This window comes from Sciurus carolinensis, chromosome 15, assembly GCF_902686445.1.
Source record: "Sciurus carolinensis chromosome 15, mSciCar1.2, whole genome shotgun sequence".
NCBI lineage: Eukaryota > Metazoa > Chordata > Mammalia > Rodentia > Sciuridae > Sciurus > Sciurus carolinensis.
This window is the reverse complement of record NC_062227.1, coordinates 78487989-78515581: the sequence shown is the minus strand read 5'-3', so window position 1 is coordinate 78515581 and position 27593 is coordinate 78487989. Positions and strand designations below refer to the sequence as shown.

Here is a 27593-nt window from a genome sequence, read left to right as displayed (position 1 = left end):
AACCTGACTCATGCTCACAGGAGTGACCATGAGACACATCTAGAAGAGCATTCACCAGCATCCAGAGTGGTCATCTCTGCAAGCATCTCTGCAAAGAGGAATTGTAGGCAGGTTTTAATTTTTTTTTAACTTTTTCTTGAAACTTCTTTGTTTTATCAAATTTTTCCCAGGAGTATGTATTAATTTTATAATTAGGAGAAACTATTTTCTATAATTATATTCTATAATCATCTTCATTATGTTGTTATTTCTAGATGATGGAATGATTTAATGTTAAAAATTGTGTCAGGTTTAAGTAAACAAAGTGAGAAAGTGCCATACATCTACAATAATATAAAATCTGGAATAGATTACATTTATTTCCAGAAATGCAAATAACAAGTTTTAAGGCACATACATTTTTTTCCTCAATCACCTACTAAGTGCATTAAAATGTAAAATGTCAAAAACAATATAAAATGCAACATCATAACATACATAGAAAAGACTAAGTACCTTTTTAGTTAATTCAAATTAGGATGACTATTAGTCATAGGAAGAAATAGCATTTGGAAGAGAAAAGAATATGTTTTCTAGTAGGTTCCTAAAGAATTTGAAAGTATTCCAATAGTTCTATGCAAAAAAAGTATTTGTGGATATTTCAGTAACATGTTTGTTCTTAGAATAGAACAGATGACAGCACAGAATAAAATATAATTTCCAGATGCACGATTTTGTGAATTCAGTGCCATGCACCCAGCACTGTCAATTAAATCTCGAGATCTCAAGTTTAAATTTAGGTGACATCGCAGCCCTTTCAGAGTGAATTTTGACCTGGTGATGAACCTCTTGAAGTCTGTTATCATGGGGGCCCATTAGAAGGCTGGTGTTCTGCAGGTATGCGAGCTTAAATCTTAAAGCAGGGTGCTGCTGTCCTCACGTCATAGTCTGCAGAGACCCCAGAAGAGGGAGAAGAAGCACATAGGGCCTGTCTCCATGTCTTCCCTCTCTGGGTCTTTACTACACGAAACAGTGGCTGTGCACAGGCCCATTCAAAGGATATGCCATTCCTACCTCTTCCTGTTTCCTTGCTGATTTTAAGAAGGAATTTAAGAATAGCTCCTTTTTACCAAGATACTGGGCATCCCTCAAAGTAGGAATCCCAATTCAAATAATGTAAAGAAAAACAAATAAAAGGTATCATCTCAGTTACCTGGTAGATATTCTTTTCTTTTACATTCATGGATATTCTGTTTCTTAATACTTAAGTTTCTAGATGATCTTGGGCAAATCATTTGAATCTTTACTTTGGGGTTTTAAAGGTCTAGTATATCAAAAATATTATTGGATTAAAACATTTAAAAAAAATTTGTTTTTTACCTGGTTCCTAGAAGAACTGGATTGCCCACAATGAGCAGGACTGGAACGATGCTTCTTGGAGGTGTCTGAAGGCTTCAGACATAATTTTCTTTTAGACCTGTGGGCTGTTCTGCCTACTATCGACCTGCAGTCACTTACATTGACTTCTGTAATTTCATTTGCTGATTTTTGCTGTAGTTGGGGATCTTTAGTTTCTATGTCTGATTCAAAAATGTGTGGCTGTCTTTCCAGTTTTAGTAACTTGTAGCTTTTCCCTAAAATTTGTGTTATACATTTACTTGTTAAATTTTCTTTTTCCCAAAAGTTAACAGAGTTTTTTATCATCACCTCACTATTAGTCAGTTGTTTGCTTTCATTTGATTTTCCTTTAGAAGAGGGATATTTTGTCATGTTTTCATAGGGCTCAGTATTTATTTCTTGCAGAGATCTGGAGCTCTTCTGATTTAAATTTCTAGCATATATCTGAATGTTACTATTAGGTTTCTTTTTAACAGTTGGACCTAAATTTAGTTTGTCATCCTCAATTATACTAGTTTTAAGTGAAAACAATTTAGATTCTGTAAAAACATGCTGTTTCATTTTCGGTTTGCCAAGTGCTGAGATATTTTTGTTTGTCTGTAACATTTTACTTTTGAAAATTGGTATGAATTTAGGGGTGATGTTACTTTGGGAGCTAAGACTTGTTTGCTGAACTTGAGTGTCTCCTCTGTTGAGTTTTGACTCTTTCAAACATAGTTGTGGGACCTTGTGAGGAAAGGATGGCTTTCTGCCCTGCGCAGACTCTGGCTGGCCACGCAGCGCTGACGAAGGGCCACACTGTGGCTGGCTGAAGGAAAGCTCCACCTTGTGGTCTGCGGCTACCGAACACGGTGGAAGACTGGGAGCCTGGGCAGGTTTTAAGGAAGAGGCTTGAGTCAGAGAAGCCCTGAACCGTTTTTTAGTAGTCAAATTGGGCGGTTTGACTTTGTTTTCCTGAAGGACAGAAATTAGAAAAAAATTACATGTAATAATTACCTTAACTGAAAACAAATAAAATATAAATATTGTCAAAAGAAGAATATAAAGTAATATTATGATATGCAGAACAGGTATAGAAAAAGAATGTAAATGGGTCTTCTGTGTAATGGGTACATTTCTTATGGTTTGTATCCGTCCTTTCAAATTCATGTTTTAAGATGAAGGCATATTCTAAATTTAATGTAAATCAACTATAAAAACTATACACACACAGAGCTAACCACTGTCCTCCAGAAGTCTTGCTATAAATGTTCCCCCTTCTCTAAGCTGTTATCAGCTGTGGTTTCCCCTGTCTTGAAAGTCCCATCTCCTCTGGATCCTTCACCTATCAATCTACCACAGAATGACTGTTTTTCTCTCAACCCTCCAAGGATCTGTTGCTAGTTAATAATTACCTGTCACAAAAATATGGTATAAGGAAGTGGTCTTATAGTTTAGTGAGAATGTTCCACCTCCCTAAATAGATACTACATTCTTGAAGAGTAAGAACCTTGACTTATGTTTTCTTATATCTTTTATAGTTACTCAAAAGTACTTGTTGAAAAAATTTGATTGATGGAGGAGATGGTTGTATCTACACTAAACCTTTAAGGTATGTGAGATTTTGGCTATAGTGCAGGGCTTGTCTTACTTGTGTTTGTATTTTTGTTGCCCACCACAGTATTTCAGCAAGTCAGATGCATCAAAGACAGCAAAGTGTTTATGGTTTCTTTGAAAAATTAAGTTACATTTTCTTTTTAAAATATAAATATAATATTAAGAAAACAATCTTACAATAAATTAACCATTTTAACTATTTTTAAGTGAATAATTCACTGGCTGCAAGTACAATTAACACTGAACTTATGTTATCTAATCATCACCACTATTGATTTCTAAAACTTTTTTCCCAAAAAAACATTTCCCCTTCCTCTCAGCTCTTGGGAGCAATTTGCCCCTTCTAGATACCTCTATGAATTTGCCCATTCTAGATACTTACTATGGGATAGTTAAAAATTTTAAAAACCTATAAACTTTGGGGAACATGATTCAAATACCTCTGGAGAGTGAAAAGTGTGGTACAGCTCTTCTTCTTAAGTCCTCTGTACATGGGAGCCAGCATAAAGGTAAAAACTGTCCTAGTAAATCTGGTGTACTATCTTTGCAAAGATACCATGAGAAGAGACCATCACCATCGTATCAGGTCAAGAAGTGAAGGCCTTGTCTCATCCAAGTGGGAATGGTATACTGGTGTTCAACCTCCATTTGACTTTCTTCCTGGTGTTCCTTCCTGAGCAAGAGCCTAGAAATCTCAAATTGACATTTTCTCCTTTCCATTTAGGGTTTTGACTTAGGACCAGCCAATCAGTGTACATATACAAAATTTGGAAGGAAAAAGTAAGGTAAAGCCACACTTCTGCTATTTTTGCTAGAAGGCTTAATTACTAATGCCTCCTTTGATTTCTAGGAGTCCACTCACCAGCTCTGCAGGTGTCCAGAGCAGATAGAGCTTAAAGCATCTGCCTTTGCTGTAGACCCTATTGCGTAAACCTACCAGTGGTTTTCCCCACACACCACTGCCCTCATCTTACACACACGAAGGAAGCACGTGAGAAGGATCCTTAAATATGGTTGAAATTCCACCTCAAGGAGATAATTTTATCTCAAGGGACTGGTTCACCCTGAAGGATCCAGATTGACTTCTTTTTCCACTTGATGAAAAAAACAATTTAAGAACTGGGGTGAAATTAATTATAGAAAAGTAAGAACATTCATTTCTTGGGCCCTGGGTTTCATAAACTGTAGTAACTTTTAAAGAACATACCTGCAAGTTGAGATATCAAAAGAAAAACTCACTCTAAGAAGATTTGCATAAGAATAAATTACTTGTATTCTAACATAAAACTTTTCCAGAATATGTGTCTTGTATCTGAAATATGTTTATATTCACATCCTGTTTCTTCTTACCTGTCTCAGAAATATACTACTAGTGAAAATAGTTTCTAGTAGTTTGTTTTAAAATATTATAAATAGCCCAAAGGGGGGAACCTCTAGGTTTGTATTCAAAATTTATAAGAAGACTAAAAAGAACCTATGTAAACAGCAGATGAGATCATAAATAATTCACAGAACTTAAATATATATAAATGGTAAACAAACCACAGCTTTGTGAAGTCATGAGCCAACAAAAAGCAAAAACTTTATTATATCATTATCATTATTCTGCTAGGTATCATCAGAAAATGTACTTTGGTGGACTTTTAATTTCTATATAATGTATATAATTTTATACATTGATATAAAATTGTAGAGAAAAATGAAAGCTTAAACATATGTTTAGATAGGAATGGATATCTGTCTAGTGTAGGCCTAGTATTAAGGCCTATAAATTCCTCAAATGAAACTTGAGGAAAAACCAAAATGCCTGAGCAAATGTGCTTCATCTATTAAGATCTGGTTATATGCATAGCACCACCTTAGTGTGTGTCTTTCTTACAGCTGAACCAGAATTCAATTAAACTTAGATCTAACTACAGAGTTTATAGAAAATACCAAGAATATATTAACTTTAAATGACATGACACAACCAGGAAGCAATCCAGAATATGGGATATTCTCTATGGTAAATGATTGTGATTTTCTAGCAAATAACTGCTATAGATAATGCTATAGATGAAAAGAGATTTAGGGAAATAATAATTAAATGAAATGAGGTGAACCCTGTTTAGATTCTAATTTAAACAAAACCCCTGAAAACAAATCTCTGAGGTAAATGAGGAATTGCAGTATGAACTGGTATTTGATGATATTAAGGAACTGTTGTTAATCCTATTAGGTATAATAATGACATGGAACTTATAAAACATTTTTTAAAATGCTCTTATGTGGTATAAATGCACCCTACAATCTTTATGGGTGAAAGAACAATATACCTGAAATTTGTTTCAAAAAACTCCAGTTTATCCCTCACCTAAAAGTATTGTCAAGGAAAGCTAGATAACAGGCATTTGAATGTTCATTATACCAATTTCTTTTAAGCATCTTTGGAAATTTACATAATTAAAAAAATCTAGTTTGGTTAAGCACTCCTGATAATTAAAAAAATTTAAAAATTGGTCTGGGGATATAGCTCAGTTGGTAGAGTGCTTGCATGCACAAGGTCCTGGGTTCAATTCCCAGCACCAAAAACAAAATTTTTTTTTTTTTAAATCAGCTGAGTTTTAAAAACTCAGGACAGGTTACAAAGACCTGGCAGTTTGGGTCAATGCAGAACTCCGATGGGCCAGCCTAGCCTCAGGACTGCGGGGAGGGCTGGCCAAGGCTGTCTGGCACCTGCTTTGCCTAGACGTCTGGCTCTACCCAACCTTGCCTTCTTCCCATCTTCCACAGGTGTCGCTCCTGTGAAATCATGATTCACACTAGATTCCATTTCAGAGTTGCTTCCAGAGTGTTTCATTCATGACAAGTGCTGTCATCACCACTACTGTCCCTTCACTCCACTTTATCACTGAGGGAACAAAGTCACAATAGCTTGCCCAAAATTATACAATTTAAGGGATTCAAAACCAGAATATTTCTAGAACCTAAGCTCTGAACAGGATATTTAAGCTTTTTCCAATTACAGCACTCAGAATCTGACTGTCTGGATTTCAATTCTAATTCTGCAGTGTATTAAACGGTGTGGCTTTGGTTAAATACTTGGATTCCCTGAGTCTTGGTTCCCTCTTCTTCAAAATTAAGAAAACGATTCTTTATCTCCATGGTCAATTTTGATAACTGAATTAAAGAATATATGTAAAGATATCCAGCACACAGAAAGCACAGAAATTAGCAGAATAACTCTTAAATAGGTAAAATAAAAAAATAAAAGGAAAGAAATGAGTACAGCAGGTTCTTATTGTCAGGGTTCCATTTGTTAGAAGAAAATGTACAAGCAAAAATTTCCAGTAAAGTGTTATTTTACATTTATGAAGCAATTTTTCACAAGTATATTGGGAGTATATTATAAATATTAGTATTTATAAAACAGATGTGAACTGTATTCAATAAATAAATAAAACACATGATGTAATTATATATCTTCTTCCAAATTCTTTGAATTTGGAAGTGGCTAGCAACTAAACTTTAAAATATGTTATGTCTGGGAAAAATGCTAAGACTTGGTATCATAAAGATATCAGTGAGATTTGTCCATCCATATTCCTTCTAAGGAAGCCTTGCCTATAGCCCCTGATGTCTAGTTTGTCATGGTTTTGGAATGTCCTCCTCCAACTAATCGTAGAGGCAGGTTGGCCCCGACCCACAGATACCAAATCCATAAGCTGGTCAGTGACAGATGATGTGACCTGGTCTAGGAAGAGAATGGTCTCAGATACCAGCTCTGTTGGATTTCAGTGGGGGAGAATAAGAAAACTGAAACAATCAGCAAGGAAACAAAACCTGAAAAAGCGTTACAAGGTATAATGTTTGGGCTACATAAAGCCCAAATCACTGGAGTAGTGGAAATTAAACAGAGGCCCTTGTAAGTAAGTCAAGAAAGCAGACCTAGCTATGCAGAAAGAGAGGATGACCTCAGGAGCACTTCTGCTCCTCTTTACATACATACATGTGGTTCAGGCAATAAGTGTATTCCTATTTTATGCTGCAATATGGAGAGATGCTTTTTTTCCATGAGAACAAACAAGTTTATCTGTTAGCTGTATAAAAACACAGAAGGTTATGTTCAGGAAAATTTCCAAAATCTTAATGGAATACAGAAGACTTTCCAAGGAGAATTTGTGGCACATGAGGACAAGGCCGCACGAGTTGTTCCTTTCAAATGCCTTCAGTGGAGAGTCCTTTCTACGCCTCTGGGTAAAATCTAGCAGGCCGACAATTCTTATCACTATGCGGCAGTGAGTAAGTCTGGCCAGGCCAGCAAGTTAACTTCACTAGAAAGACAAAGGAGTCTAAATTTACATGTATCCACTATTGTGGTCTCAGGATAGATAAAGCAGAAGCTAAAAGTAGGAGAAATAGACAAATCCCAATTATAGTGGGAGATCAGAAAACCCCTCTTGGCAATTGATGGATCACAGTGCATTTAAGCTAGAAATACAAAAGAATAAAGCAACTAAAAAATTTTCACATTTAGAAAATTAAGAAATGCACTTTTAAATAACTCATGGGTCAAAAGAGAAATTAAAGCAAAATATAAAAATATTTTAAAATAAATGATAGAGATAATAAATTTTAAAAGTTTATTCACAATATAAACTTAAGAATGAATCTAACAAAGGTATATAAGATTTACCTATACATAAAACTATAAACTATTATTGAGAGTAATTAGATATATTTAAATGAGGAGAAATATAAAATGTTAATGGATTATAAGACTCAATAATCAAAATCCCAACAGGCTCTGTATATATGTGTGTGTATGTACCCTGACAAACTGAAACTAAATTTGTATGAAAATGTATCAATCAAGAATAATAAGATGCTTCCCTAGATTTAATAAATCCTATAAAATTTAATGTTCTTACCATAATATTTGTAATAACTGCAAAGTTCAAGATTAATTTTAATTATAAAAGTGTAGAATTGGTGCAAGGAGAAGTAAATAAACCAGGGAGAGATGAGTGAGCTCAGAAACAGCCCCACACACACATAAAACACGTGCCTTACAAAAGAGATTGTACACTGCAGTGTATTAGGGAAAGAATGGTCTTTTCAATTCTATTGCTTGGGCAAAGAGATATCCATATTAACAAAGAAATATGATTGCCCACATCACACCATACAACAAAAATAAATTCCAATTGGAATGTACGTCTAAATGGAAAAGAATAACCCTTTTATTAGATGATATTATAAGATATATTTATCAGCGGGGGTGCAGATACATTTTTTAAACAAGACACAAAAAGTACCAATCATAAAAAAATGGATAATTTTGTCTATAAATAAGACTCCATGCCAATTAAAATATATCATTCAGAGAATGAGAAAACATGTTACAGAACAGAAAATGATAAATGTGATACATATGACCGAAAAAGAATTCATAGTGAGCATCTGTTAATACCTATAAAAGGGTTAAAAACACACATATAACACGGTACAAAAATGGTGGAAAGGCACTTAAAAAATTATGGCCAATAATCATATGAAAAAATGTTCAACCTCATTAATAATCAGGAAATTATAAATTATAAACACATGATAATAATATATCTGCCAGAATGGTTGAAAGTAAAGACTGACTACCACGTGTGGACAAGGGTGTGGGGCAACATAACTCTCCTACACGGACTGAATCAGGAGGCACAGCCATTTTGGAAAGGAGTTTGGCAAAGGTGCTCAAGTTGGAAGCATGCTTACTGATCTCCTGGAAGAATCATGTTCATACACCCAGGAGACACACAGGATTGTTCACTGTACCATGACTACTAATAGCCCTCAAACAGAACCAGTCTGAACGTCCACCAATAGTACTTGGATAGATAAACTGTGTTATAACAAAATACAATAAAATACTACACAGAAATGAAAGTGAACTGACTACAAGTGGAAGAACATTGATGAATGTCACAAATGCCATGCTGAGCAAAAAGAGCCAGACTCGATGGAACACACTCTCTGATTGCCTTGGCGTGAAGTTCAAAAGCAGGCAAAACTCACATGTAGTGTTTAAGGATCATGTTAAGTTTATGAAAACAAAGAAAACAAGGAATAATTTTCAAAGAAGTCAGGATAGTTGTTACCTTTCTTTGAGTATGCTGGGGAGCGTGTTGGTAATGACTAGGTAGGTATGAGCGGAGAGGTTCCCAAACTCCTGACAACATTATATTTTATGCCTGGATTTGTTTACATGGGCATTTGATAATTATTTGTTAAACTGTACACATATGTATTTTCTATATGTATTCTATATATCACCATAAAAACTGATTTTAACAAAACAATGGGGACAAACCCAGAGGAAACAATCCTCCTTCCCCCAAAGTTTTCTAGCCTTAGTAAAACTCGAAATCTGAGTTTGATTTGAAGTTAAGTTTTCTACTCCTTTGTTCTAACAAACTCTGGGGTATAGGATAAACCCTAAATAGCCATTCTTCTTTCACTTGTCCTCCAGCAGACATAGTGGCTTCTCAATGAAGGCAGACAGGAGCCAGACACTGTGGAACTGCTTTCCTCCTGCTGCAGTTTCCAGAGACCTCCAGGGGCTTACCCTGGTAAGCAGCAGGCACCCCACCTTCTACTGAGCATGCACCAACAGCAGTCTCCAAAAAATACTCTCTTTACTGCCCTCTTTAATCTCCAACAGCCCAACTCGTTTATATCCTCAATGTGGGTGAACTATTTCAGTAAACAAGTACTATAATACCACGTTAAATACAGCAGCAACAAATGGCAGGAATAAATGGTTAAATACCTTAATGATAGCATATAGTTATTAGTGAAACACTGAACTGAGAGAAAAAGTCCCACACAAGCAAGAGATCCAAGTAAGACAGCTGCCTTGTGTGACTTGAACTAGTTAAAATAAAAACATCTTACCTGGATAAGGGGTTTGGTTAATTCTTGTGTGCAGTAGCATGGTTTATTTGTCATCTTTATAGGAAATCCACATATCTGGGGCAGTTTAGACTTTAAATCTGAAAGAAAACTTTTCAATACTTCTTCCAAGTCTACCCTTGGAAAGAACTGTATAGGTTGACTTCTTATGCAACTGAGAGGGTATCTGGACAATGTTAAAGAACAATGTGAGGGGTTTTGTACATATGAGATAGCAATTGTCATGGAATTTTAAAAGGCATTAAAATAGCAATGTTGGAAAGAACACAAATAAATCCTAGTTATGTTTCACATTGCCTATCCCATACTATCCAAAGCCAAAAAGTACACTTCCTCATAGGGACCTTCATTCCTTCCATTTTTAAAAATTTAACTTTTTGTTAAAAATAGTTGCATATTTTTATATTATATGATATTTTGATATAACATTCACAATCAAGGCAATTCATTGTACCCTTATGGTATATCTGTAAGGAAGAGCAAACTAAGATATTAAAAAATGATTTATAAGGAAAACAACACATATAGATATAGAAATAAATGCTACAATGAACAATGAACAGCTCATATCTACTAAAGTGATGAAAAATTCAGAGAGACAACGTGCATGGATTATATTCAAATCCTAACAGCAGTTCTTTGAGGGAAGAAGTTACTTTTTCTGATGAGAAATATTCTGAAGACTTGGAATAATGTCTTGGCAATGAGTGAAAGGATGTAACTGGTGTATGTAAACCTCAGTTTTACTGTGGAGGGTTAGGAAATGTAGAGTACAAGGAGAGCACATGATGGCTCTTCCATTTCTAAACTCCAGCTGGCCAGAATACAAAGACAGACAGGAAGGGTGAAGTCAGTGCTTATTAAGACTTAAGAGATTCACCTGAGCACTTGTGCTCTTTTTCTGTGAATTTTTAAAAATACTGTTAAGAAAGCTATTTTCTTAAGCTAACGATGCATTAAGTGCAAGCCATAGCCTCTAAATTGCCTGTAAAATTAATCTTCCAGAAAGAAAAATATTTGTTAATTTCTTTAATTCAACCCTTTCAATAATGTCCAACATACCACTGGAGGGAGCTCTTGGCTAAGGAGATTCATACCTTTATTTTATTTTATTTTTTAACTTTCTATTAGGAAACAAATATGAAAATATTTTGTCTATTCCAATTTTTCTTTTTTAGTCTAAATTGTTGAAATAGTATTTAAGGAAAAAAATTAGACTTATTAATCTCATCTCAAGTAAAATATGGAGAAATTCTAAGCAAAACAAAAGCCACTCTTGCAGTTAAGTAGAGGGAAAAGTAGTTTCACTTAGATAATGACAACCTGGTGGTGGGAGTAAGACTAGATAAAAGGTAGGCAGACAGCAGCTAATACAAGGGTGCCTAAAGGATACGTGAAGGTTCTTTCTCCGATCATTTTGAAGTAGATGTTGCAATATATTTTAACATTTTCACACTCTTCTGGAAGTTTATAGCCATACTATAAATTAAGCACAAAATTTAAATCACCTTGGAGAAAGCCAAACTTTGGTTAAATTATAAGAAACAAAGTCAGATAACTTCTAAAAAAAATCAGATAACTTCTAATGTAATACATATTTTCATTCCTACCAGGTCATTCCAGTGCATCTGGAAATCTTCAAATGAGTGAAATGGACAGTCAGGGGGTGAGACATGAAGAATATTTATTATTTGTCCCATTTTCATACTGTGAAAATAAGAATTGGTAAGATATTATGAGCCAATGCCTGGGTTAACTATGCAATTTCGAAAGTGTTCAAAGACTTAGCAACTCACTAACCATATATAAATAAAAGCTAATCATTTTATCCTAGTTCTAAACATGCATTGTATTAAATATTTTCTTAATTGACAAAAATTACATATACTTGTCATGTATGACAAAATGTTTTGAAATATGTACACATTGTGGAATGACTAAATCAAGTTAATTAACATGCACTGTCTCACACACATACGTGTTTTGTGATGAGAATACTTAAAATCTGCTCACAGTGATTTTCAAGAATATGTTGTTATTAAGTGTAGTCACCATGTTGTACAATAGATCTCTCCAACTTGTTCCTCCAATCTAATGAAGTTCTGTACCTTTGCCTATCATCTGCCTGACCTACCTCCTCACCCAACCCCAACCCTTGACCACTACCATTCCATTCTCTGCTTCATGGGTTTAAATTCATAGATTCCATAAATGAGGTCACACGGTATTGGTTTTTCTGTCTGGCTTATTTCACCTAACATGAAGTCCTCCAGGCTCATTCAAGTTGTCACAAATAATAGGATTTCCTTCTTTGCTAAGGCCGAATTATATTCCATTGTATATATTTTCCACACTTCCTTTATCCATTCCACTACTGATGGATATTTCATTCATCTCAGCTACTGTGAATAATGCTACGATGAATGTGGGATGCAGATATCTCGTTGACAGACTTATTTCATTTCCTTTGAGATCCTTTGGAGACATACCCAGTAGTGGGATTGCTAGGTCATATGGTAGGTCTGTCCTTAACATTTTGAGGCACGTGCACTCTGTTTTTCATAACAGCTACACTAATTTACATTCCCACCAACAGTGGGCCAGGGTTCCCTTTTCTCCACATCCTTTCCAATACTTATCTTTTGTCTTTTCAATAACAGCCATTCTAACCAGTGTAAGGCAATATCACATTGGGTTTTAGTTTGCATTTCCCTGATGTTAAACAATTTTTTCACATATTTATTGGCCACTTGTATGTCTTCTTCTGAAAAATGACTACTCAAGTCTTTTGTCTGTTTTAACATTAGGTTATTTGCTTTCTTGTTTCTGAATTGAGTTCCTCATATATCTTGGATATTAACCCTGCTATGGCTTGAATGTGTGTTGCTTTCTAAACTCATGCTGAAATTTTATTGCCATTGTAACAGTTTTAAGAGATGGCAACTCAGAGAGGTTACTAGCCATGAGGGCTGTTCTCATGAATGTAGTAAAGCCATTATCTCAGGAGTGGGTTTATTATAAAAGAACAAGATTGCTGCTGCTTTGTGTGTGTTGCTCTCTTGCCTGTAGCCTTTCCACCATGGGATGATGCAGCAAGAACGTCCTCACCAGACACTGAGTATGCTGGCCTTCCTGGCCTCCAGACCTATTGTTTGTATTGTTTATAAATTAACCAATTTTAGTTGTTCTATTACAGCAGCACTAAATGGACTAAGACAAATCCCTTAGCAGTTGCAAAGTCTGAAAACATTTTCTCCCATTTCATAGGTAGGTTGTCTCTTCACTCTCTTGACTGCTTCTTTGCTGTGCAGAAGCTCTTTAGTTTCAAGTAGTCCTATTTGTCCATTTTCATTTTTGTTGCCTGAACCTTTGTGCTCAGATCCAAGACATCAATGCCCAAACCAAAGTCATCAGGTTTTTCCAGTATATTTTATTCTAGTAGTTTTACAGTTTCAGGTCTTAAATTTTCAACCTTCTTTAGCTGATTTTTAAATATGGAATGACATAATATTCTAATTTTATTCTTTTCCATGTGGATATACATTTTCCCCAACACCATTTATGGAAAATACTCCTTTCCCTATCATATGTTCATGGCACCTTTGTTAAAAATCAACTGATCATAGAAACGTGATTTATTTCTTTTCCCTCTGTTTGTTTGTTTTTATGCCAGTACCAAACTGTTTTAGTTATTATAATTTTACTGTATAGCTTGAAATCAGGGATGTGATACCTCCAGCTCTGTTCTTTCTACTCAAGATTTCTTTGCCAATTTGGGGTCTTTTTTGGTTCTATAGAAATTTTAAGATTTCTGCTTTTCCATTTCTTTGAAGCATGTCATTGATATTTTGATAGATATTGCATTGAATCTGTAGATTGGGTAGTATGGATATTTTAAAATACTGATTTTTAAAATCTATGTGTGAGTTATCTTTCCGATTATTTGTGTCTTTTTCATTTCTACATCAGTGTTTTATAGTTTCCAATGTATAGGTCTTTCGCCCATTTGGTTAAATTTATTCCTGAAGTGATTTGACCCCCCTCTCCTCCCCTTCCCTTCCCTTCCCTTCTTCTTCTTCTTCTTCTTCTTCTTCTTCTTCTTCTTCTTCTTCTTCTCTCTCTCTCTCTCTCTCTCTCTCTCTCTCTCTCTCTCTCTCTCTCTCTCTCTCTCTCTCTCCCCTACCTCCCTCATAAATGGAATTGTTTCCTTGATTAATTTTTCAGACAGTTCATTGTTAGTATACAGAAATGTTACAGGTTTGTATATTAATTTTGTACTCTCCAACTCTACTGAATTCATTCACTAGTTAAGTTTTTTGGTGGAGTCTTTAGGGCTTTCTCTATATAACACTAAATCATTGGCAAACAGGGACATTTAACTTCTTCCTTTCCAATTTGGATGTCTTTTATTTCTTTCTGTCTCCTAATTGAATTGGCTAGGACTTCCAGTACTATGTTGAATATAAGTGGCAAGAGTGTCTTGTTCCTGATCTTAGAGGAAATGGTTTCAACTTTTCACCACTGAGAATGATATTAGTTGTGCCCTGAGATTGACATTAGCTACAGATCTTTCATTTTAGCCTTTATATGTATTAAATCTTAACAACTGTAATTGTTTGGAGAAACTGAGTTGAATTGGTGCAAATAATGTGCCAATTATAAACACGAAATAATTATTAGTAAAATATTGCCACATAAAATTATGTCTGTAATTGCTAGACTTTTCCCTGTCTACCTCTTCCCTGATTCAACATTTAAATTATGCTACTAGTTCATTTTCCTAAGCAGGTTAAAATTTCATCTCATACTGTTTATATTAAGAAGTAATTTTTTTTTCTGAAGATAATGCAAACTTAAAACTCAGTTCATATTAATTTATAATGAATCATTGTTAGGTTCAAATTTATAAAAAGTTTCAGTACTATAATTATGAGAGTTGTCATCTTATAATGATAAATGTATAAACTGTTCTGTTTTTTAAAACCAGATCTAATAAAAGTGTAAATGCATAATAAAATTATTTTGGTAATTTAATAAAGGAAATCTATGACTTCCATAAATATGATATTATCCTAGTACTGTTGAAAGTTATAATTCAGTTTTAAAAATTCATCAAAATTATTTATACTTTTATACCAATCAATGCTGAGGAAACAAAAGAGGAAATTACTGTATTTTGAACCCACTGTTGACATTACAAATTGAAATCTCACCTTGGCAAAATGTAGCACCAGTTGTTCAAAATGGAATGTCTCTCAATGACAGCATTCTTGTTAGAATGAAAATTCTCTATGATACTCTGAGAAATATCAAACTCCTTTAGCTTTTAATTGAAATAAGATTTTAATGCATAAGTCTTCAAAGTATTTGACAAAGATAAAGCACATTAAAAAATACAACCCCTGTATGCACTAGGGAGGTTATCAAGTAGTTCTAAAGATTGAAGCTTCACTGACTCATGCAGACACTTCACCTGATGAAATCAATGTGTCACACACGCTTCCTCTTCAGGATAGTGTATCGAGTATTTCACACTTTGCCTTTTATCTGTCAAACTCGAACTCCTATTTTGTAATTACTTCAAGCTCTTTTTAGGATTTTTCATTATGTTAATTTATAGGAAGTTGAATTCCTTCTAAAGGAAACTATTTACATTTTCAAAGCTTAACTCAATTTTTAAACTTTTTGTTTTAAGTAGAGGATAGGGGGTTAGACCTCTACTTGGTCTTTTGGAACAGAATCAATGCTCCATTCTTCTTTTATATCCCCTTTCTGACTCCAGGTCCCTGGCAATACGATATGGTATTTCATCAGCTTACATGTAGCTTACATGTAGCTTACATGTACAATTCTCTCACCCTGGGAAGAAATCTTCTGTGAGGCATTTTTTCTTCTCTATTTATTTTTTTTTTGAAAACAAACGAAAAAAAAATATTTATTTTTCTTTCTTATAAATAATGTCTGGAGATAGCCAGAATTCCACAGTAGTTAATGAACCTAGCTCTTACTCCATTTTGCCCTTTGGTGTGTAGCTTTCATATTCATGGTAGCCTCACAGATTAGGATGGCTACCTGGGCTCCAGTCATCTTATCAGTATTCCTAGAAGGGAAGAAAGGGCCAAGGACACCACCTCCTCCTTGAAATCTGTCTTTACTCTTTTTTAATTTTATGGATATTATTTTTAAAATTTGTTTTAGTTATACATGACAGTAGAATACACTATGATATATCATACATAAATGGAATATAATTTCTCATTTTTCTGGTTGTACATGGTGTAGAATTCCACTGGTTATGTAGTCATATATGTACACAGGGTAATAATATCTGATTCATTCTACTATACTGCCTACCTGCATACCCCTCCCCTCCCTTCACTCCCTTCTACATAATCTAACATAACTCTATTCTTCCCTAGCCACCCCCCATCCCTGCTGCCCTTATAGTAAGTCAGCATCCACATATCAGAGAAAACATTCAGAATTCGGTTTTTTGGGGTTGGCTTATTTTGCTTAGCATGATATTCTCCAGCTCCATCCATTTACCTGCAAATGCCATAATTTCATTCTTCTTTAAGGCTGAGTAATATTCCATTATGTATATATATACCACAGTTTCTTTAACCATTCATCTGTTGAAGGGCACCTAGGTTGGTTCCATGGTTTAGCTATTGTGAGTCAAGTTGCTATAAACATGGATGTGGCTGTGTCACTGTAATATGCCAGATAGTCAGATTCAGAGAGGCCTCATGTGAGGTTTAAAAATGTGAAATGTTAATGGGGTGAAAGGACTCTATATTAGGATGAAATAAAATGGTTCAGTGTTCCTCACTGCTTTTAATATCCATAGCATCTTTTTGGGAAACAAAACCTTAATGTATACTGCTTTTCAAGGAATTCCAGCTAAATTGACCAACTTTGTCTGGACAAGTCAATAGCATCTGACTTGTAGCTTTGCCCACACTCTGATTTGTCTGACTCCTACCACTCAAAACACTGCAGGCCTGAATCTAGGCCCATCTCCTCTATGTCCAGTAGCTATCTTCAGATTTCTATAGCATTCCTTAAGACAAATGGAAATGAAGGAGCAGAGAAGAAAAACATGGATGCAAGAAGAAAAAAGTAAGAATAGCTCATAGTTCAGTGGTAGAGCACTTACTAACATGTATGAGGCCCTGGGTATGATACCCAGCAACACACATAAATACACACACACACACACACACCCCAAAAAGGTGGGGGGAATGAAGGGAAAAAAATAAGAGTAAGGTCATTCAGAACAAATAAAGATAGATAATATCCTATGCACAAGAGATAAGTCTTGTGCTGTGATGTGCCTAGGAGATCAGTAGCTTGAGTCGCATGATAAAACGTTGGCACAGGCAGGGTGCCATGAGTGTCAGACTGATGGGCGGCTAGACTGAGGGAAAACACAACCTAAAATGGAATTTAAAAGGTAGTGATCAGGTTCAAGAATCAATAGGCTATGGGTTCTCAGGCATATCTACTTACATAGCTTGAGTTTATATTCAAGGGGGTATTTTCAACACTGCTATGGACTCAAGCCAATTGTTACTGGGCTCTCCTTGATACCAGCACTTGTCCATACTGATCTTTCTCAACAAAAATTGCTAAAAAAATTGCTAAACACTAGCAAACTACCCAACTGTTTTAACATATACCTCAAGAGAATGCTAACCCCATGGTATTTATTTATGAAACAAATATTTATGAAGTATCATTATGTTACTAAAACCATACTGAAAAACAGGTACTCAATGAATATTTTTCCTTTATAATGTCAATTTAAAAGAATGTGAACTTAATTTTCTAGGCAACATTGAGATACTAGAGATATTTAGGTTGGGGACCTTTGATTTAGAAGGAGAACTCTGTTGCTATGAGGAAGAATTAGAGAATAAAATAGAAGGGAAGAGACTGGTATAAAACAGTAATGGAAATTGAGACAGAGAGGAGTCAATTACTGAGCCTAAGGTAGGCTTTAAAGACAAAGAGAAGAAGTATGGAAGAGGAAGAGCCAAAGTTGACTCTGAAGTCTCTAGGGAGGTAACTTACTGACTTTTGATGACAGTTGCCAAAGAGTAAACATAAAGAAGGAATAGATCTGGGTTGGGGGAAGTGACAAAAAATACATTCAGTTTTAGAGTTGAGTGCCATTGGTACATTTATGTGAAAATAAGAGAGAACAGAGGAATACAATAGACTATCTTGGGGGTACAGGTGTATAGGCTGAAGTCATGGGAGTGGATGAACCTGCTACAGGAAAGAAGAGGGGGCTAGGAAATGGAACCATAGGAAACAGGGAAACAACATCAAACATGTTAAGGGAAAGAAGAACCATGAATTAATGATATAAGATTCTGGAAAAAGCAGAAAGGAGATGTTTTCAAGAACAAAATGGTAGGAAATAGTGTGTATGTTACAAAGATTTCAAAGATGAACTCCCTCAGACATCTCCTTTTTATCTAAATTCCTAAATTTAATAATATATTTTCTATAAAACTTGACATTACATTGTCAAACATTGTTATTTAACTGTTTTATGTATATGTATATACATATACACACATATGTGTGTAACATAAGTAGATACCATATGTATAATATATATACATGTGTCATATACATTATAATACCCAATAAATAGCTGTCTATAGCTTAAGCACAAATGTGTAAAGATATATGGTATCTACTTCGTAACACTCCGTGAAGCACACAAATTTAAACCAAGGAAACTAAAGCTAAGTGAAGGAAGCATGGTGTAGTTAAAAAATGGAGTTGAAGGACATTTTTTAAATCCTGAGTTGCTTACTACATTTATGATCTAGAGCAATTATTTAACATATGTCTCAATCTATTTACTTATAATAATAATAGCTGTCACTTTTGACCTTGTATAATATGACACATACTGTGTGAAGTACTTAATGTAATTTAGCCTATAAGGTAAATATCATCTCCAATGTACAAGAAAAAGTGAGATTCAAGGAGATAAATAACATGCTAAAAGTGTTCCTGCTATTACGTTAAAAACTGGGAATTTTAATGTGATTCTAAACCTACACTGAAATTTTGGGGTGTGTGATATGAACCAGCATTCAGTAAATGTTCTCTTCTTCTAGTAAGTTTGTATATAGATAAAACTTTTGGAAGGAAAAGATGTCTCCCACCAGCATCTTACACTTATATATTATGATACCCAATAAACAGTTGTCTGATAAAGTAAGTACAAATTTGTTTCCAAGTGCTCATTTCCCATTTTCCATATAATTAAATCTTCAAAACAAATGTCTAAGATTGCATAATGCTTTTCTGAAATTCAACTGTGTATAATCTTAAGGTTATCAACCAGTTATGGCATAAAATGACAGTTTATACATATAAATTCCTTTCTAAACACTTCAATTACTTTCAGGAAAATATTATTTTAAGTTTAATACAGTCTAAAATTTGATAAATGCATATTTATTGTTTCAAATACCTTGAATTTTTTTAAATTTTATTTTTATAGACTGCATTTTGATTCATTGTACACAAATGGGGTCCAACTTTTCATTTCTATGGTTGTACACTGTAGATTCACACAATTAGTGTAATCATACATGTACATAGGGTAATGATGTCTGTCTTATTCCACTATCTTTCCTTCTTCAGTTCCCTTCCCATCTCATTGAATTTTTTAACTTGTAAAACTAAGAGCTGAAATCTAATTTCTCATAATTAACTGTGATAAGTTGTCTTCAAATTCTCTTAAATAGAATTAATTAGGATTTATAAAATGACTTCAATTTCTAGTTTAGAGAAATAGTATTTAGAAATAAAAGTTAGCAAGTTGAAAATAGAAATTAGTCTTCCATGCCACTCAACCCACCATTCAAGTCCCAAGTTGTTAATGAAGCAGGTGACAAGTACTGAGTGGACTCCTAGGGAGGAACAGTCAGTAAGACAGACCCTCTGCTCTAAGGACATTTGCACAGACAACAGTAACAGAGAGAGAAGCCTTGGGAGCTGGAAGTCTTCACAGTGGGTGATAATCTGGGTAAGCCTCCAAAAATGAGCTGGAGAAAGGGCACCGAGGGCTTATAGAACAGTATGGGCAAAGACAGGAAAAGATGAGAAACAGTCCACAAGTTGGCCATAGGAAGGGAGGGATGGTAGATGAAGCTACACATGAAGTAGTGTGGATCGATTTGCTTCGTATCTTGTATGTCAATGCTAAACCACTGAGATTTCATCTTATAGTCAATGGAGGTTATGATTGCTTTTAAGGAGGAAAATTAAAGCACAGAAGATGAACTGGAGGGAAGAGAGACAAAAAGCCTTCTCCTCCTTCCCTCTTCACTCATATTTCCCTCACTTGACCTAATAACCAGTATCAGACTTTTATAAGAGAAAAATTAAATTCTATTCTTTTAGTTCCTATGGAGGATACAGATGAATAAGGCAGGAACTAGACTCTACAAAAGATTACAATTCAGTAGAAACGTAAACATGTATGAAACTAATTTTATAGCAAATCAGAATGCTGAAAATGCCATTATGGAACATGTAAGTAAAGATGAGATTTAGAGAAACTTATCATTGATCATTATTTAGGGAATTCATTTAATTTAACAAGCATATATTGAATGTATATTATGGTTTGGATTTGGAATATTCCCCAAAACTCATGTGTTGAAAGCAAGGTTCAGAGGAGGGTCTTTTAGGCAGTGATCAGACCATGAGGGCTCTAACCCCATCAGTTAACCCACAGATACCTGAATATTCTACTGGGAGGTGGGACCTCGCTGGAGGAAGCTGGTCTTTGGGGTATGTCCATATATCTATCCTTGGATTCTTGCTGTCTTTCTCTCTCACTTCCTGGCTGCTTTGAGGTGAGCAGCCTTTCTCTAACACACCCTTCTGCCATATGTTCTGCAGCATGGCAGGCCCAAAGAAATGGTGTCAGCTAGCATGGACTGACACCTATGAAACTATGAGTCAAAATAAGTCTTTTCTCCACTAAGTTTTTTTTTTTGGTCAGGCATTTTAATCATAGCAATGAAAAGCTGACCAACACAGTATGTAATGTTAACTACAGCAGAGGAATGTGTCTGTCCCATTTCTGGTTTTCCTTCCATGTCTAGAAAGCTCTGCTAACACACATTCGATATCACTCTGCCCCATCACCCATTCCTCTCTAGGGCAGACTAGGTGATTAGTTGGTAAAACTGGGACAAATAACCAGGTATGCTTGGTCAAACTCCTCTCTCTTTTGCTTGAGAGTTGGCTTGCTGGCAAAGATTGACGTTCTGTGTTCTATCACATAGAGTACAGTGCCTGATCTCCCCAGGAAAGACTGTGGTTTTTCCACTACTGCCATAAGTGGGTGGGTGGATATGTCTAATTCTAGGATTCAGATAAGTCCACTTTTTCTAATAATTGATTTGTCTTCCCCATAATAAATGGTATGACCAGTTCATGTTGTTAGGCCAATATTTTGTCAGGTTAATCCTTTCTTCTCCCAGAAATGTCTCATTTTGAATGATAATTTGTATTGGTGTTCTAATTTCTAAATGTCTTCCTCCTCTTCGTTGATCTCTAAATTGTTTTAAACACAGGTATAAAATATAGAAGTATCATCTGTAGAAAATTTAAATGTGAAAATACAATATTAATACTCATGATACTTATAAAGGAAATTAAAATTACAAGAATGGTGTAATTCTTAAAATACAAATAGTATGTGAGTATAATACACCAGAGTAGGAGGTTTTAAATGAGATCAGATAGGGTTTGGAGTCTTAGAAAAGCTTCTCATCCAAGATAAGATATGCATGGAATATCACGCATTTCAGTGTATATATAGGTCAGCTTCCCTACCAACTTACATAATTCTTGGAAGGCAGAAAAGTATTCATCTCTGACCTGTCTATTGTCTCACCATAATAAGATATCAAAAATTTATAAAAAATTAAAGATAAATAAATGAGTGAAGGAGTAGCATTTGAGGGGCCTTTAAAGGATGAGCTTCTATATGGCCAGTTAGAGGGGGCATCCTAAGCAAAGGAAGAGTCATCTGTCTTATGCCTGGGGGTTCCTTAACCTCAACTCTACTGACTCGTTGGGCTGGATAATTCTTTGTTGGGTGGTAGCAAGATGGTTGTCCTGTGCTCAGTAGGATATTTAGCAACATCCCTGGCTTCTTATCCACTAGATATCAGTAGCAACATCACCCTTTCCCACATTGTGATAACCCTGTCTCCAGACAGATGCCAAACATTTCACGGGAAGCAAAACCATTCATTACCCCCTCAGTCCCCTTCTGTTGGGAACCACTGGTGCAGAGGAAAGAATATAACATTTCTTGAGTGACTACTAATGTGTAAGACTCTATGCTAGGTGATATGGAGATCAGCAAAATAGAAGACATATCCTTCCACAAAGATGACAGTGTTGTTAAAAAAAACAGATGCCCAACAAAATAATGCTACCAGAATGCCAAGGGTAAGGGTGAATATTACATTTAGTATGAGCTAAAATTGTGCTTTTATTATTTTGGGGTGGAAAAAAGAGGCATGAAATGGGTGTTGAGACAGGGTAAGGTTATGGAATTTTGGATGCCATCTAAAAAGATTTCTGAGCCAGGGTTAATGATAAGACCTGTGTTAAACATACTAAAATGATATTTTCTTTGAGGAAGAATATTTAGGACAATATAAATATACCAAGCATTTAATAGTATGGATTTTTTGCCTCTGTGATAACAAAAACCTTCCTATCATACTTCATGTTAAAAATTAAAATCTAATAGTATGTTAGTAATATTAACAAATATATTAAGTATATAATAGATATAATAAATTATAGAAATTAAGCATGTGATACCTCAGGTGGTGGCAGTCTGATGGTGAAAACTTCTATACTTAGACAAACTTGAGTTTCTGTTACATTGATGTCTAATACTGAAAAATAAAATTAACTGTGAACTGTCTGGAATTACTCCATCCTATTAAATTACTTTAGTAACAAAAATTACTTTAACTTATTCAAGTTAGAAAATAAATTAATAACAGATTTTACATAGTAAAATTCAAATAATTACCATATGATATTTGACAGTCTACAGATAAGATATCTAAAAGAAGACAAAGGTAGGAAACATGGATGTGTGTGGAGGGTGAATGCCATAAGATAGAATCACAAGAAAAATAAGGTACCCTGTAGTTAAGAAGAAAGCCTACAAATAGCTTATACAAGTCTGAAGTCTTATAAACCACGAGTGGAGACTCTCCTCTTTCAAGTCTGAAGAGGTCCCATTCCTGGCCTCTGACTTGAATGGTCTTTTACTATCAGATTTCCTCAAATATGCTGGAATAAAAAATATTCCAGATATATTCCAGATCTTCTGGAGCTCTGAGGCCTCTTCCTTACTTTTAATAAATAAAACGACTTCTGACAAGTCAGGATAGTGGTGACCTTGGGAAGGGATATTCCTGAAGAAGCATTTGGGGAGTATGGGGTATTGGTAATGTTTCTTGATCTGAGAACTGATTATGAGGATATGTTTAGTTTGCAAAAATTCAACGAGTATACATCCACAATTTCTGAGTTCTGTCTTGGTATATTATATTTCACTAAATATTTTTTTAAAATGTTCTAACTCAAGAGTGAGAAATTTTGTTCTTCTACACTGTTATCTTTAATCTCCAGCTATAGTCTCATGCTAGTGTTTAGGGATGAAACTAAACTTAGGTAATGGGACCCATTCTTCCAGACCGAGAGCACAGAAACTACCACTGCACTGCTGAAAGATAAAACCAGTGCCAGGAGGGCAAGCGGGTCTCAACTGGACAGTCTCCTCAGTTCTGACAGTTGTGGATTATGAGGCAGGTTTTAAGGTCATTCCCTATGGTGAGAAGGCTACCAGGACTGATGAATAACTTCTACCGTGGGCTGAGGATTCACACCTATCTGCTATCTCAGGACTACTGTTTAGGAATCTGTCTATCTGCAATACAATAACGCAAATAAATAAAAAAAAAAACTTTGGTCAGATCTTATAGTAAACCATATATTTTAGATTATCTGTGTCCCTTTAGATAATCTTTTTTAAGGAGAAAAGAATATTCTCATAAAACTAAAACTTTGACTTACATCAGAACTAATGAAAAGTTTTGATAATTTGATTGGAAACTATACATTATAATTACCTGTAGAATTGAATTCCTTTATATCATAATTTTCTTTAAGAAAATAAAAGTGTTTTTCCAATTAATGAGTGAATTTTCCTCAAATATATAAGTATGTATTTTGAATCAGAAGTAATACCCAGGTAAAATTCTGTTTATAATTATATCTGGTTAAATTCTGTTATAACGTGGTCATCATGATAATAACCCAATGATCTTAATATTGTTTTAACAACTATTAATTATATTAATGTTTTATCTATTAACTTATGCATTTTTCACTTACCAACAGCATTTTGCTTTCCCATTTGAGAAAGAAAATCCCTTCCTTAAAAAAGTCATAGAATATACCATATTATTATAATTCAGAAATAATTATACTTTATAAATGTAACTTTTTGACATGAATTTAACAAGGTAGTAGAAATACTTTGAAATGAAATCACACAAAGGAGTATCTTATGACAGCTCAGAGAAAAAAATATCTTCAATTGAAAGGACAGGAATGCCAAATTCTTCCCTCAAATATTTATCTCCTGCTATAAAATATTTAGAAAACCATCAGACTTCAATAAAAATGCAAGATACCAACAACCTGTCATTTTATATTTCTTCATAGCTTATTTATTCCTATGTGCCAAGTACTATATCATAAAATTATTATTTTGTCCTATTTACTTATTATTCTAATCAGTTATACGTGCCAGTAGAATGCATTTTGACATGTTGTATACAAAGGGAGCACTGCCTCTCATGCCTCTGCCTGTACACAAGGCAGAAGCACACCAGTCATGCAATCATACATGTGCACAGGGAAATAATGACCCACTCATGCCACCCTCCTTCCCAACCCCCTCCTCACTCCCCTCTGCCCTATCCAAAGCTCCTCCATTCTTTCCTAGACCCCCCCATTATGGATCAGCATCCACATATCAGAGATTACATCTCACTCCAGTCAGAATGGCAATTATGAAAACTACAAACAACAATAAAAGTTGGTGAGGATGTGGGGAAAAAGGTACATTCATACATTGCTGGTGGGACTGCAAATTGGTGTGACCCTATAGAAAGCAGTATGGAGATTCCTCAGAAAACTTGGAATGGAACCACCATTTGACCCAGCACTCCTCGGTTTGTACCCAAAGGACTTAAAATCAGCATATTACAGTGACACAGCCACATCAATGTTTATAGCAGCTCAATTCACAATAACTAAACTATGGAATCAGTCTAGGTGCCCTTCAACAGATGAATGGATAAAGAAAATGTGGCATATATATATATATATATATATATATATATATATATACACACACACACACACATATATGATGGAATATATATATGATGGAATATTATTCAGCCTTAAAGAAGAGTAAAATTATGGCATTTGCTGAGAATATCACGCTAAGCAAATAAGTCAATCTCAAAAAACCAAAGGCTTAATGTTTACTCTAATAAAATTATTTTTAAAGAAATATAATCAGGCCTCTGTATAATTCCAAAGTAAGGAGATGACATTTTTTATTGTTGACTTGCTTGAGAATGTTTAGTGGAGCTGTTCTAAGAACTATTCCCTTAAAATAAGAAACCTTGAATTAAAAACAGATATATAAAATAGAAGTAATCTAGTTCAGAAAGTCCCAGTGACTCACAGACATAGTCACCTTGTACCAAGAGATGACCAGTTCTATTCCAGGCTGGTGCAAGTCTAGCCGTGAATGAATATGAAAGGCAGTTTTGAAGGATTGCAGGACTAACTCTTTGTGGAGCCTCCATCTAAAAATATTAAAGGGAAAATTTAGAGTAATTGCTATGTCCTTATAAATTCATAGCAAATGTCTGCTTGCTTAGATCACTACCCCACAAACTGGGCTATTCTAGATTAAAATGATGGTCACTGCTACAGCTTGTGCTATCTGGTTCTAAAGTTAAAGAAACATTAAAAGATACTCACTTTGAAACCACCAGTACTGCTATGCCATATGGCCAAATTCTCCTGTTTACCCTGGCCTAGTAAACCTAACCCTGAGAGCTGCTGTGTTGAAAACCTTCAACTTTGCTCTCTTGTCCACACAGAGGAACCCATGCAGAGTGATCTTGTGATATTTTTCATTATTGTTCACTCTAATTCAAAATTAGATGGGCACATAAGCAACCAACAAATTATCCCTATTTGTAAATAATTACTTTTAAAAATCAGAACTTTAACTTCTCACCAAGAAGTGGTAGGAACCAGATTTATCCTTCTACTTGAAATGTCTAAATAACTAGGCAAATTGGGCAAGGGTTGTAGTTCAATGGTATAGTGCTTGCCTGGCATGTTTAAGGTTCTGGGTTCAATCCCCATATTGCAAAACAACTGGAAAAGTTATATGAAATGATAATTCATAAAATGTTGGGCATCAGATAACAAAGAGTTGTCCCCAAGGGAAAGGAAACAAATAAGATAAGCCCCATGGCTTCCTCAACTTATTGATTAGAGAGGATTTTCAGACTGCAGTTAGAGAGGGAAATCAAGGAAGAAGTTGGTAGTCTCCCTGCCTTGAAAAAACAGCCAAGAGCCCAAGGAGGCCAAAGAAGCTAATTTTCTACTTTGGGGGTGATGTACTGGGCTAGAGAGAGCTACACTGAGAGCAAGCTCTAGATATCAGCAGAAAATCCCTCTTGAGTATTCATCTGAGTATAGATTAGCACATGTGTGTGACAAAGATGGGCAAGAACCATGCTGTTCAATATATAAACATCGTTAAAAATACAAGCCAGAAAAGGCTGTCCTTGCATCTATGAGAAAGACATGCATGAAAGTGAGAGAGCCAAGGAGAATTGTCTCCTCTTATGCCCACATTTTTGTACTACTTTGAGTTCTGTCGAGTGTTTCCAGGACATGCTTGAATGATCTATTAGCAGAGAATAGGGCAAAAGCTGTTCAGTTTGTCTTCTAGGGAATTTAACTAAAGCTACTATTAATAGACTCCAAGCAGCAGGATGAAGTCAACCTATAATTCTAACCTCAATCATGGCTCCAGAGCAAAGGTGGCTGAACAAATACCATAAACCACCAGGTCTATCTGAGAAAGCCAGGTGACTTCCTTTTTAATTTCTGTGTGTATTTTCCCCTTGGCCTGAGGAAGTAATCTAGATATAGCAGTGTATATCAGCACAGGCATAGTCTTGACATTACAAGAAAGGAATTTTGGGGCAATTCTATCATCCATAACCATCTCTGCTGATGAACTAAAGATGATGTCATTTGTCATTTCAGCTAAAGTCAGGGACAGATTCTATACAATCTTTTCTATTGGGTGATTCCCATTATAGGAAAAACTGCTCACAGGGCGTGTACAAACAACACATCAATCTTCCCTCTTGAAAGCTCCTCCACTCCTACTAAATAACCAATGGTGGTTTAATTTGGGTTAGTTATAGTCGTCTGAGCTTAACTGACAGAATTTCAAGAAGGAAGACAAATCCACAATTTTA

At 35.1% G+C, this 27593-nt stretch overlaps 1 protein-coding gene across 1 annotated transcript in view; it reads right to left on the bottom strand.

Annotated features, from left to right (window-relative positions):
• The window catches only part of C15H18orf63 (chromosome 15 C18orf63 homolog), a 115462-nt gene that overhangs the window by 68175 nt on the left and 19694 nt on the right, over positions 1 to 27593 (bottom strand). Inside the window, exons 4-11 of the mRNA XM_047526242.1 lie at positions 25778 to 25889; positions 24397 to 24438; positions 22807 to 22883; positions 15132 to 15241; positions 11529 to 11625; positions 11312 to 11397; positions 9901 to 10084; positions 1360 to 2331 (exon numbers count right to left, since the gene is read on the bottom strand). Coding sequence (XP_047382198.1) covers positions 1360 to 2331; positions 9901 to 10084; positions 11312 to 11397; positions 11529 to 11625; positions 15132 to 15241; positions 22807 to 22883; positions 24397 to 24438; positions 25778 to 25889 — 1680 coding nt within the window. The remainder of the gene's footprint in view (positions 1 to 1359; positions 2332 to 9900; positions 10085 to 11311; positions 11398 to 11528; positions 11626 to 15131; positions 15242 to 22806; positions 22884 to 24396; positions 24439 to 25777; positions 25890 to 27593) is intronic.